Source organism: Gopherus evgoodei, chromosome 2, assembly GCF_007399415.2.
Source record: "Gopherus evgoodei ecotype Sinaloan lineage chromosome 2, rGopEvg1_v1.p, whole genome shotgun sequence".
Lineage (NCBI taxonomy): Eukaryota > Metazoa > Chordata > Testudines > Testudinidae > Gopherus > Gopherus evgoodei.
The window spans coordinates 116,774,101-116,788,832 of NC_044323.1; the positions used below are offsets into that span (position 1 = coordinate 116,774,101).

Here is a 14,732-nt window from a genome sequence, read left to right on the forward strand (position 1 = left end):
GCCCGGTACTGACGTTAGACTTACCAGTCTGTAATTGCCGGGATCACCTCTAGAGCCCTTTTTAAATATTGGTGTTACATTAGCTATCTTCCAGTCATTGGGTACAGAAGCCGATTTAAAGGACAGGTTACAAACCATAGTTAATAGTTCCGCAACTTCACATTTGAGTTCTTTAAGAACTTTTGGGTGAATGCTATTTATCAATTAATTCCAAAACCTCCTCTAGTGACACTTCAATCTGTGACAGTTCTCAGATTTGTCACCTATAAAAGCTGCTCAGATCTGGGAATCTCCCTAACATCCTCAGCCATGAAGACTGAAGCAAAGAATCCATTTAGTTTCTCCACAATGACTTTATTGTCTTTAAGCGCTCCTTTTGTATCTCGATCATCCAGGGACCCCACTGGTTGTTTAGCAGACTTTCTGCTTCTGATGTACTTAAAAGGTAATAACAAACGTTTTTTGAGTTTTTGGCTAGACGTTCGTCAGACTCCTCTTTGGCTTTTCTTATTACATTTTATACTTAATTTGGCAGTGTTTATGCTCCTTTCTATTTACCTCACTAGGATTTGACTTCCACTGATGCCTTTTTATCTCTCACTGCTTCTTTTACATGGTTGTTAAGCCACTGTGGCACTTTTTTTTTTTTTAGTACTTTTACTGTGTTTCTTAATTTGGGGTACACATTGAAGTTGGGCCTCTATTATGGTGTCTTTAAAAAGCATCCATGCAGCTTGCAGGGATTTCACTTTAGCCACTGTACCTTTTAATTTCTGTTTAACTCACCCCCTCATTTTTGCATAGTTCCCTTTTTTTAAATTAAATGCCACAGTGTTGGGCTGTTGAGATGCTCTTCCCACCACAGGTTTGTTAAATGTTATATTATGGTCATTATTTCCAAGCAGTCCTGTTATAGTTCCCTCTTGGACCAGCTCCTGCTCTCCACTCAGGACTAAATTGAGAGTTGCCTCTTCCCTTGTGGGTTCCCATACCAGCTGCTCCAAGAAGCAGTCAATTAAGGTATTGAGAAATTTTGTCTCTGCATTTCATCCTGAGGTGACATATTACCAGTCAATATGGGGATAATTGAAATCCCCCACTATTATTGGGTTCTTAATTTTGATAGCCTCTCTAATTTTTCCCTTAGCATTTCATTATCACTATCACTGTCCTGGTCAGGTGGTCGATAATAGATCCCTAATGTTATATTCTTATTAGAGCATGAAATTACTGTCCATAGACATTCTGTGGAACATGTGGATTCACTTAAAATTTTTACTTCATTTGAGTCTACATTTTCTTTCACATATAGTGCCACTCCCTCCCACCCCCACCCCCCCTGCCATGACCTGTTCTGTCCTTCCAATATATTTTGTACTCCAGAAGGACTGTGTCCTCAGTCCACCAGGTTTCTGTGATGCCTATTATCTCAATATCATCCTTTAACATGAGGCACTCTAGTTCACCCATCTTATTGTTTAGACTTCTAGCATTTGTGTACAAGCACTTCAAAAACTTGTCACTGTTTATTTGTCTGCCCTTTTCTGATGTGTCTGATTCTTTGTGACTGTTTCTCATCTGATCTGGCTCTTACATTATCCTCTTCCATCCTCTGCTCCTGACTGTAACCTAGAGAATCTCTATTAATAGACTCTCCTCTAAGAGAAGTCTCTGTCCGATCCATGTGCTCCTCTGCAGCAGTCGGCTTTCCCCCATCTCCTAATTTAAAAACTGCTCTGCAACCTTTTTAATGTTAAGTGCCAGCAGTCTGGTTCCACTTTGGTTTAGGTGGAGCCCATCTCTCCTGTATAGGTTCCCCCCATCCCAAAGGTTTCCCCAGTTCCTAATTAATCTAAACCCTTCCTCTCTACACCATCGTCTCATTCACGCATTGAGACTCTAAAGCTGTGCCTGCGTACCTGGCCCTGCATGTGGAACTGGGAGCATTTCTGAGAATGCTACCATAGAAGGCCTGGATTTCAGTCTCTTCAGGCCTAAATTTGTCCTCCAGGACGTCTCTCCTACCCTTCCCTATGTCACTGGTACCTACATGTACCATGACCACTGGCTCCTCCCCAGCACTACACATAAGTCTATCCAGATGTGCCCCAATAACAAAATATATATGGACACCACATCTTGAAGAACCACAGTTAGTGGAAGATAAGTAAGTGTTCTCTTTCCCTTCACTTAAAGCTTATTCATTGCTTATATAGACTTGGTTTATTTATATAGGATTTGATAATTTGGTTTAAAATGGAGTATGTTCAAACAACTTTTCTAGTATGATATAACCTTATTATTTACATCTTTGAAGAGGACAAATGTAATTTTATTTTGTGTGAATAATAAAGTACTCAACCTTTTTCCAGGTAACCAATAAAAAGCCAATAACTGTACTTGAAGTACTTCAAAAAATCCGTCTACATGTTTCAGTGCCACAATGCGATGTGTTTGGATATTTAAGCATAGAATCTGAAATTGTGATTCTCATCATACCTGTTGATCAAAACCCCAAACCGTTGCAGGTAGAATTTATTATTATTTTCTTTAGTCAATACAGTTCCATTTTATTTCAGTACAGGTTGTCATATTTACAATCTGTGCTATGTACCATTTATTTTTACTTTCAATTTACACTTGAAAAGCTACAGTGAAAAATGGCAAGAATAAAATGGAATTGAGTCTCATTGTTTGTATTGGATGATGACTGTTCTGAGACTTCTGTGGTTGTTTGTGCCTAAGAGTTTCTATTATAAGGATAAAGTGGAGGTGTTTAACACTTACTGTTTTTGTAAGAGGTTCTGAATATAGCTGTGAAAATAACCAATATTTCAGTTTGGTGCTGAATCAGAAATAAAGTTTCGTTTCAGGTCAAGCAAAATGTTTCATTTAGTTTTTATTTTATTTTGTTTAATAAAATTGAAGCAAAATTTTTAAAACAGTCATTTTGAATTAAATCAAAATGTTTCATTTTGACTTTTGGAACTTTTTTTCTTTTATGGCTGAAACAATTTGGCAAATTTGGACATGAATTCATGCAGTCTTTTGGTTGACACAAGTGTGAATTTTTCAGCAAAAAAAGTTTGAAAAATTTCACCCAGCTCTAGCTGTGGGTGCTAGCGGAGTATGCTGGAGCACACAGCAGACTACAGCACATGGAAAAGAAAATACTACAAACTTTACATTGCTCCATTTTGCTGGAGTTTGTGGTATTTTGTAATTTTAAATACAATAAAATGCAATAAAATATAAAATTCAATACTTTAGTCTTCTGTGAATTATATCGCATAGCAGATAGGTCAATTGAGTAAAATACAAAAGAGTTTTCATTTAAAATTTCACAAAGAAAAAATATATTTAGAAGAGTGACTGTCATGCATTTAATAAATGTGCTTTGGAGTATACGTTTTTAGTATCAAGCCATTGGTCTGTTACTTAAAAAATGCATCTGGGTGTGTATGAATGTGTTATACCATGGTCTGTCTTGATGCTACATATAGATATGGCTTAGGCTGCCACCTCAGCTGCTGGAAATTGTCATAGCTCCACTGACTTCAATGGAACCATACCAGCTAAATATCTGCTCCTATATTTCTGGGACCATCAGTTTTGATAGAGGGATCCTCTCTCTTACAAAACTAGCTATCAGTGTGCTACAAAGTCCCCAAATACTTTTCATAATATGTTAAAGGACATCAAGTCACTGTTTTGCCCCACCATAATAATGGTGTGACACACCTACTTTGTGCTAGCAAAGATATTCACACACAGCTGGGAACCCTAATCTCTATATGTGGATTAGTAAACCCACACAAAAGCCATTATACTATTTTGCTTGGAGCAACTCAGAACTGCTACAATAAAAACAAGCTTCAAATATATATTGCATTTCTTTTTCCTAGAACTCTTGCTTTATTCTGACATTCTTTTGATTAGGTTTCTGCAAGTCCAAAAAACCCCTGTACTTTTCTTAAGCGCCTTTCCCTGGCCCGGTGACAGCACATTTTTATAATGAAGTTCCCTAAGAGTTTAGGATTCACGCTGGCCAATTTGATGCTCTTAACTTGTGCATTAACATGCATTATTTTCAGATGAAGGTTAATCTTTAAAATAAAAAAGGGGGAGTAGGTAAGAAGCAGCAGACTGGAATCCACATTTTCTGCTCGTTCTACAACACAAATATTATTTGGGCAATTACATTTCCTCCAATTGTTTGATTTAGGAAAGTCTGCCTCCGATTTCCTTTTTATTTTCCCAAACTCGTTTTGTGTATTCAGTTTTGCTTCCTGTATGGGCCAGAGTTAAGTCTGTTCTAAGTGAACAGAATTTGATCAATTGCATTGAAGTTACACCAGTTTACACTGTGACTGAATTTGGCTTTACGTCAAAGTCATGTTGTCTAGCCTCGTCTATCAAGATACCTATAATTGCTAGCATTCTGTTGAATTTATCTACTTTTACTGACCATGAAGTGTTTTTTACATTCTGTAGTTAATGCTGCATCTAAATTTCCATTATAATTCCAATTTTTTCTTTGAGGAGTGTCCCTGTGGTGCTCCACTTTAGGTGTTCTTGCGCCCCTGTACTTGTAATAGGAGATTTGTGGTAGCAGTGCATGGTTGGGTTGCACATGCACGGTCCCCATCTCGCACCGCTTCAGGTGGTTATTTAGCGCCGTGTGGCAAACCCCCCTCAGTTCCTTCTCTACCGCCTTTTGCTTGAGTCAGAGCACTTAGCAGTGCCTCTATGGCTACTTTTATTAGAATGGGTTTTTTTTCACAATTCACACTTTGTTCTTGTTGGATTATAAGTAATTTTCCTTTCCTGTTTAATTTTTTTTCTTCCTTTAAAAAAAGTTTTTTTTCTCTCAGACTAGAAGATTAAGTTTATGTTGTTAGCCATTAGTAGGTTAGAATAATTGGTTTTCTCCTTTGGAGGGAGAAACATTTTTATGAGGTGCATGCCCAGTTCCCCAGGTTTTAATGCTGCCTCACGTGCAGCCTTTCTGTCCTGGTGTCAGATAGGCACTCACAGTATGTTCGTTGCCTCGGCAAGACACACATCCCTCACAAGTGCTTGCATTGTCACAATCTAAAAGCCCAAACCAGGATGGCAAGAGACTTACAGTTCAAATTTCTCATGGTGGAGAAGTCTCTCCGGACAGCATTTGAGCCCAAATCACAGACCTCCCACCCCCCCAAACATAGGTTCCCAACTGCTGACAGAGGCTCTTCCTTATCGGCTCACGTGAAAGACGAAGGTGGCCAAAAACTGAGCTCTAACTTCTGCAGCTCGGAAATCTGCCAAGAAATCATGTTCCTCAATCCAGCACCCGTCTCACCACTCCATCTAGATTTGCTCCTTCACTATCATGCGACGAGGAGGACGAGGATGAAGGAGAAATATACTCCTCTCACCATTCCTCTCCCATCTGTGTACCTACCAGATCAGATCCACCACAGAACAGGGGCTATTATACTGGGCCCAAAGATCAAAAGTGATATGGACACCCATGGGATGCCACCGATGCCTTTTCAACCTCAGTGGCATTATTGGATCCCATGGGTGGCAAACCCCCCACAACACCGCAAACCTTCCAGTCTGCCCAGAGTGAGCACACGTCATTCCACCCTCATCTTCAGTACTGGTGACTCTCTGAGCTCCCAGAAGATGTGGCCAAAGAGGAGGAGGAGATTTTGCACCAGGAGGTGATACCAGGAGCCAATTTTTCATCATCTTCCCTTGATGACACCATCATGCCCCCACCTCCCAACACGGTGAATGACATGAAACAATTTCAGGACCTTTTTAAGAGAATGGCAGGCTCATTGGATATCTCACTGGAAGAAGTTCAGGAATAACAACAGAAACTATTAGCAGCAAAGAGTCCTGTGGCACCTTATAGACTAACAGACGTATTGGAGCATGAGCTCCAATGCATCCGACGAAGTGGGTATTCACCTACGAAAGCTCATGCTCCAATACGTCTGTTAGTCTATAAGGTGTCACAGGACTCTTTGCTGCTTTTACAGATCCAGACTAACATGGCTACCCCTCTGATCCATAAACTATTAGATATCCAACAGACCTCAACCTCTTCCAAAATCACTCTACCGATGAATGACGCAGTTATGAAACCCGCAAAATCGATTTTGGCAGACCCCCAACAACAATCCCATCTACATGCAAGAGGTCTGACAACAAATATTATGTGCCAGTGAAGGAAATGGAGTTCCTCTTCTCACACCCCACACCAAACTCTTTGGTGGTGGATGCAGTAAATGAACAGGGCAGAGAATAACACCCCCCCCACACACAAAACACACCGTATGACAGATATTGGAAGAGACTAGATCTCTTCGACTGGCAACGTTACACCTCAGGATTGGCAATTACAAGGCATTATTTGCTAAATATGACCACTCAAACTACTCAAAGTTGTCAGAATGTATTGAATTCATTCCAGAAGAGAAAAGAGAACAGTGCAGGACCATAATCTCTGAAGGACATCATCTTGGCAGAACAGCATTGCAGGCTGCATTGCAATCTGCAGACTCCACAATATAGTTGGTAGCCACAGAAATAGTGGTGAGGCGAGCATCTTGGTTGCATCTCTCTGGGTTTCCCAGAGAGGTACAATTGATGGTCAAGGATCTCCCATTTGAAGATTCTAAATTGTTTGCTGCCAAAGCAGATGAATCTCTCCACACACTCAAAGACTAAAGGGAGATGTTAAAGTCCCTGGGTATCTACATGCCTAGAAACAAGGAAAAGGAGGGCAAGTACTATGCCTCACAAAGATTCAGGTCTACATCTTATGCGTAATCACACAGATAATATGTGCAACAAGGGCAGAAACAGAGATCCACAAGGAGACCGCCTCCACTTCAGCCTTCTATGTCTCAACCACCGTCGAGACCGCAGTGTTGAGACTTTGGTCAAAGGTCCAAGACCCCCACAACTTCAAGTGCTGGAAACACCTGTTATCTCCCAGCCATTCAGATTGTCTCACACCTTTTTACCCAATCTGGCAGACTCTCACATCCAACAGATGCGTACTAGATATAATAAAGTCTGGGTATTCCATCCCATTTATCTCCATCCCCCGTACCAATCTTCCTTCCCCATCCCTTTTCAGGGACCCCTCTCATGAAGATCTACTGTGACAGGACGTGACCCACCTCATATATCTAGGTGCTGTGAAACTGGTACCAACAGAACACAGAGGGAAGGGTTTCTATTCACATTATTTCCTCACCCAGAAAAAAACTGGATGGTGGAGACCCATTCTCAATTTACAAAGACCCAACAAATTCGTGAAGACCCAATACTTCAAGATGGTCACGTTGGCAACCATAACTCCAGCACTAGAAAGGAAGGCCTGATTCTTGGCCCTCGACCTCCAGGATGCACACTTTCATTTAACAGTACATCCATCACATCAGAGGTTCTACAGATTTGTTCCAGAAGCAGATCACTTTCACTAGAAAATTCAGCCTTTCGGCCTATCCACTGTCCCATGAGTATTGTCCAAGATTCTTGCAGTGGTCACGGCTTACCTCTGCAGACAGGGAATTATGATATTCCCATAATTCGATGACTGCTTACTGAAACCATCAACATGACAAGGAGCGCTAGAAGCAAGGTAGCTCTCTTCACGTGCCTAGGCCTACAAATGCACAAAAATCAACACTAACTTTAGTGCAAAAACTAGAATTCATCGGAGTCTACCTCAGTTCTCCAGAGGCTATGACCTCTCTACCATGACAGCAATTCATTACTCTAACCAGTCTGATCTCCTCAAAACTAAACAGCCCTCAGATAATGGCCAAGACTTGCCTACAACTGCAGAGCCACCTGTCTGCAACGACATTTGTCATCAAACGTGAGGTTACACGTGCAGTGTCTGCAAGCCTGGCTCCAGACAACCTACACTCCATTCAAACACAGCATGAACAAACACTTCACAATACCAAACAAAGTAAAAGACTCCCTACCAAGGGCAACATGACCAGAGAATGTTTGGACCAGGGCCTTCTTTGTCCTGAATCCTCCAACAATGATGATCATGAAGGATGCCTCACTACTAGGTTGGGGAGCACATCTGAACACTCATATTATCTAGGGCCATTGGTCCCCATCAGAATCCCTCCTGTGTATAAAGCTACTGGAACTACGAGCCATTTGCAACATGTGCTCCCATTTCCTGCCCATAATCAAGAACAAGACCATAAAAATCCTCACAGACAGTGTTGCATGCATATTCTATATAAACCAGCAAGGGAGGCATGCTCACACTCTCTGTGCATGGAAGCCATGCTACTTTGGAACTGGTGCATCTGTCACAACATCAACATCTCAGCCTATTACCTACCGGGATGCCAAAACACTGCTGCAGATGCACTGAGCAGGAACTTTTCTCAGGACCACAAGTGGGAATTAGATATACGGTTTCTTCACAACATATATCAAGATTGGGGGTTCCCAACTATAGATCTCTTTGCAATGGCACACAATGCCAAATACTCTGTTTTTCTCCAGAGCAGGTTTGGGCCTTTGCTCCATGGGAAACACCTTTCTTATCAAATGGGATGCTCCTCTCCTATATGCCTTCCCTCCGATCCCGGATAATACACAAGATCACATTGGACAAGTCCAAAATCATTCTGATAGCCATGACAAATGTGGTTCCCTTCCCAAAATGGTAGCATGCACACCACATACCCTTTCTCTTGTACCCTGTCTCCTCTCTCAAGATGCAGGCCAACTTCTTCATCCGAATTTAGAAATACTCCACCTCAAAATGTGGCTACTCTATCGCTCCAAGGACCTGAAATGACCTGCTCAGAAGAAGTGAAGGACATTCTACTAAATAGTCACAGACCAGCTACCCATCATACATATTTACACAAATGGATACAATTCTCTGCGTGGTGCCAAAATAAACAAATCACAGCCGTCTCCTTCCCTCTACCTTTAATTCTAGAGTACATACTAGAACTAAAGAAATAGGGCCTCTCCATGAGCTCAGTCGGGTACACCTCTCGGCCATCACAGCGTTCCACCAAAATATACAACATTTACTGATTTTTTTTTGCTCACCCAGTCACCAAGCGCTTTCTCAAAGGACTTATCAACATTTACTCTGAAGTATGAACCCTATCTCCACTCTGGGATCTTAACCTAGAATGGTGGAGCCTCACCAGAACCCCATTTGAACCGCTAACGATGTGCTCACTACTTCACCGCTCAGTGAAGGTAGCCTTCCTCACCGCCATTACGTCCACCTGGTGGATGGCAGAGCTAGGGGCCCCCATGGCACATCCATTATACGTGATATTCTTAAAAAATAAAGTTGCCCTATTATCTCATCCCGAGTTCTTACCTAAGATTGCCTCCTCTTTCCATCTTAACCAACTCATTCACCTCCCATCCTTCTATCCAACCCCCCATGGGAATAGACAAGAGTCCTCACTTCACATCCTAGACATACGAAGGGCACTAGCCTTTTATATAGACAGAACAAAGACTTTTCGAAAGTCACCAGAATTATTCATCTCCATCCCAAAATGATCAAAAGGAGACACCGTATCTAAATAGAGACTGTCCAAACAGATTTCTGTGTGCATCAACTTGTGCTATTGTCAAAAGCATCTTCAGCCCCAGTGGGCACCCATGCACATTTCACCAGAGCTTTATTGGCTTCGATAGCATTTCTTAACAGTGTCCCCATTATGGACATCTATAAAGTGGGAACTTGAGCCTCAGCACATACATTTACACAACACTGTACATTAGAACATTCAGCATCTGATGCGCTATTTGGACTTACTGTATTATCATCTACTATCTATCATCAACTCTGAAGCCCCTTCCTTCCACTGAAGAGCACTGCTCTGAAGTCACCTGAAGTGGAGCACCAACAAGGACACTCCTCTAAGAAGAAGAGGAGAAGATTACTTACCCTGTGCAGTAACTAAAGTTCTTCGAGATGGTTGTCCCTGTGGGTGCTCCACTACCTTCTCACCTCCCCTCTACTTCACATTACATACTCTGCAGCAGAGAAGGAACGGGGGCAGGGGTGGGGGTTGTCACACGGTGCTAGATAGCTGAAACAGCGCAAAAACTGGGACTGTGCGTGTCTCACCCAATCAAGCACTGCTGCCACAAATCTCCGATTACAAGTGCAGGGGTGCAAGAACATCTAAAGTGGAGCACCCATCGGGATGACCATCTCAAAGAACTTCAGTTACTACACAGGGTGAGTAACCGTCTCTTCCATCTCCATCTTTTAAAATCTCAAAAAATAAATAAATTGGCTGTAAAAGTGGCAGGCTGAGGACTAGGACTGAAACTACACTATTTCAAATTTTTCTGTAAAATTTGAATTGTATCAGACAAGTGGTTTCTAAGTTAAAACCTTAAAATTGGAGTGTTTACCAGTAATCAAAAATCTATTTTTTTTCTACTTTGTAGAAAATAAAACTTAGTTTGCCCTGTACATATTCCTTTGCCAAAACCCCAAGATAGTCTATTTTCAAGAGTTACTAACTTCTCAATTTGGAATGTTATCATCTGTGGTGAGTTCATGAAATGGATTTCTGAAAAACAAAGTTGGTTTGTTTGTTTCCTTTATTAAGAAAAGTCTCTCGCCCATGTTCTTGTGCAAAGGGCCTCAGAATGTAACCTGAACATTATAAAGACTTGTCAGGAGAAAAAGGAAAATTTCCTTGAGAGGGTTATTGAATCTCCTAAAGTTCCCAGGCCTGGGGGTACCAACCCTCCTAAGGTTCTCTGTGGGTTCTCTACTCCCATGGACCTCAGTGCAATACCTTGTGAACCAGGAGAGAAATCCCATGATTTCCAGTGGTGTGAGGCCCTGCTTTCTGATTCTGGTCTATGATGAGATTTGGGGCCTTAAAAATCACAAAATTCTGATGAACCATTTTTGAGGTTTATAATTTTCTCCCCATGAAGCTGTCATGGTAGGATTCATAAGTAACTAAGGCACCTGACAGAGACATAAAATACAATTTTTTAAAACTCTCAAAAGCTGACCTGTACAATTCATTTGTGGCTTTGCCATCCTAAACTTTATACACCATCCTAAATGTTTATACTAATCTTCTAGATAAAGAGAAGAGATTTTAATAACTAACTGCTGGAATTTTTTTCTAGATTGAAGCCTGCAATAAAGAAGCAGAAAAGATAGAGTCGCTGATAAATTCTGACAGCCCAACTTTAGCATCCCATGTGCCATTATCAGCACTTATCACATCCCAGGTGCAAGTTTCCTATAGTATATCTTCTTCCTCTGTTAAAGCTGTGCCTGTATTGCAGACCCTGCTCTTGAGCCTTATATTGACCTTGCAAGCAGCAATTTATAATACATAACTGCTTAGAAAATGTGCAAAATAAATATCCTGTTGTATTTTTTCTGTATTGCGAAGGACATTCAGAACTGCTGATCTATTAATAGAGCAATATATATATTTTAACCAGAAAGAAAAATATATATCAGTTTGGTTCAACAAAATTCCAGAACAAGGTTTTAATATACTACATTTTTCATTAAAAATGAATTTTAAAATATTTGAAATAATCCAAAAGAAAACTCTGTTAATCACTAAAATCACTAGTCAAAAGATTTTTCACACACATCATTTTCTTTATGCACACATACCTTAAAAATGTTGTACAAATCTTTAAACTTGTGATTCTGTGAAAAGGAAGTTGTTACACACACATTTTCAGCAGTGAGCAAACGTATTGTGATTTTTGAAAAGTGTTTTTTTTAATTATTATTCAGATGTATATCACTGAGAATTATGACAAGTATGCACCTATTTTAAACATCAGTTTTTGGAAGAAACAAAAATTGCTGCTACTTAAATAATTTACCAAAAAACGAACTGAGTAATTTTTTGTATGAATATATTATCTTATATTTTATTATGAAGAAAGCTAAATAGCCATGGGCCTATCCCAGCAAACTTACATATTTGAGTAGCTTTACTCACCTGCTTAAGTGCTTGCAGGATATTGGGCCCCATGTTTGTAAAATGACAATCATATTCTAAGCCAGAACCTTATTTACGTTAAGAAATGGAGAAATGTATTCATTTCTACAGTTCTGTATATTGCAAATACCATGTATTCTGATTTTCTTATTGGATGCAAAATTATAAAGCCTCTATTTATAAGTGCCATTTTAAATATTGCAGTATTTGCATGTTATCTAATGAAATTTACACTTTAAATATGTTGATTTTATACAAAAATACATTAAAAGTTGTGTTTTATGCACATGAACTTAATCTACATGAAGTGTTTTGTATCAGTATTATAATAGCCAACTTTTGAAGTTTTATACAGAAAAAACTTTTTTGCCAAAATGTTGAACTTTAAAAGAAGGCACTGAAAACTTTTTGAACCTTTTGTGTGTTACTGTAGCATGTCTGTAGCAATTATTTTCTGTTAAATATTTTCAGTGCAAATGTATCAAAGCTTTTTTCTATTTTAATAAAAAGAACTTTTATTTTCTCATGTATACTTAAAAATATATATGCAATTTTATAAAATCATCCACATATTTCAGTGTGGTTTTGTTTCCTTTCAGATATAGCACCTAGAAAAAATTAAATGCAAAAATATACATTTTTGCTATGTTTAGATTTTAAAACTTACCAAAGTAAGTAAATTCTAAGTTACGATTCTTACAGTAGTTTTGTATAGTCTCTCTCTTGGTGTCTAAACATTTTGTATTCCCCTTATAGCAGGAGTGTCAAACTCATTTCGTGGGAAGAGCTGAATTACATTTGTTGTTTTGTTGTTGTGTTCCAGGTCTGCAAAATTACAATCAGATATAATCCTCAATCCACAGATGATCTTCCAGCTATCAGCTGGGGATTTGCACAAAGATCAAGGATAGAATTAAGATCCCACTAGTAACTAAAATTTTGGGGTGTAGTTCTGCAAAGCAGATTGACAGAGTCAGGCTCTTACATCTGCAGAGTCCCATTGACTTAATTTTATAATCTGACATGTCCCTCTGAAACCTCCTCCAAGTGCTTTTATAAGTATATGTCTTCTTTGTACAGTATGTTGTGAAAAGAGCATGCTATATTTTGATTAAAGTACCCTCTTGCTCAGTGCAAATTTCAACATACTTCTGGCAATTGGATGCACATGTAGGAAATCTGCTTGAGTGTGTCCACCAAATGTCACTGGAAAGACTCAATATATAGATATAGATAAGTATACTCTTGATTCACACCACTGTTGCAGTCATTCTTTTGTAGAATATGCTCTTAATCTATTTGGTTCTGAGAGTCTTCCAGTATGTTGATAACAGCATAGTACACGTGACAAGATTTTGAATTAAAAAGGCTTCGGACTTTAGACTTCTTACCAAAAGCTGCAAACAATTGGGAAGGTTTCTTTGAATGCCTTAGTTGTTAACAAATAAGCAAACAATCTTTCAACACCTAGCCTATATAATCTTGCTTCAGCACACAGATCATGAGGTCTACAGATAAATGAGGAGTTATATATGAAAATCTATTTACCATTTTTTAAAAAAATAATTTGGATGAGGCCTTAAAACCATCTTTTCCTTGTGGAATAGCATGTGTGGTACTTGTATGATTTTATAGCCAGGAAGAGAAAAGTCTTCAATGAGAGAGAGAGTGCAGAAAACATACTCCCAGAGATTCAATCTGGTAAGAGCTGAATTCAAGTCCCAAGGATTTGTAGGTTCACAAACCATGGTTTGTATAATGCACCTTTTTAAGTGTGTGTGTTGGATGAGCAAATACTGAAGGTCTTTGAATAGATAGTAAATAGCTCAGCATACCATCTCAGTACATCTTCACTGAAGCTGAAGATGATTCTGAAATCTTGAAAAACAATAGACTGTCAGACTCCTCAGAAACTATAAGATTAGGCTATTCCCTCACACTATTGGGTTGAAACAAGGAAATAATTATTTTAAAAGCATACTACTACTTTATGGAAGATTTTCTAGACTCTTACAAAACTTTTGACTCCTTCAGAGAAAGAAAAAAGTGCATTATCTGGAGACTATAAATGTGGGGTTTGGGGTGAGCTTGACAAGTTACAGGTTGATGACACTTTTTTTTTATCACAATGTCAGTGGAAGTCTGATTTGGTCAAATAAAGAACTGGAATCACACAAGGCAAAATTGAAAAACACGAGAAACTGTGGTACCTTCCCATTGTTGGGCTGACATGACTTAATTGACACCTTCACAAAACATTATTTTCTTATGTCTGGTGCTAGGTCCACGGCTCAAAGTTGGAGTTAGCGCCAATGCTTGGTTCAGGAGAATGATGTTTCAATTATTTTTTTAACTGAGTACTCTTCAGTCATCTTCCTGACTTACTATATTGTCATTGTCCTACACTGGGGATCTGCATAGACATTCTTTGATGGGAAAAGGAAGGTTAACTAGCAAATGGAGTTCTCCAAATATATTACCTATACATGCCCACTGATCCTTTTGACTTTTATGCAGGCTTTGCTTTTGCAGCTGTATATCAAGTTGTAACTTTCTTGGGGACAGATTCTCCTTGGAATTTTTCTCAAGTTCATATTTTTGTTAACGCTTACAAACTGCTATTTGAGGGGTTTCAACAAACCTGTTGGCCACTGTTTAAGAATGGACTGGAACAGGTTACATGAGCAATGTTATGTGTGGTTAAGTTCT

At 39.4% G+C, this 14,732-nt stretch overlaps 1 protein-coding gene across 1 annotated transcript in view; it reads left to right on the top strand.

Moving 5' to 3' along the window:
• The window catches only part of RECK (reversion inducing cysteine rich protein with kazal motifs), a 136,536-nt gene extending 123,955 nt beyond the window's left edge, over positions 1 to 12,581 (top strand). Inside the window, 2 exon segments of the mRNA XM_030551567.1 lie at positions 2,373 to 2,528; positions 11,182 to 12,581. Coding sequence (XP_030407427.1) covers positions 2,373 to 2,528; positions 11,182 to 11,397 — 372 coding nt within the window. The 3' untranslated portion in view covers positions 11,398 to 12,581.
• The last annotated feature ends 2,151 nt before the right edge of the window (positions 12,582 to 14,732 follow it).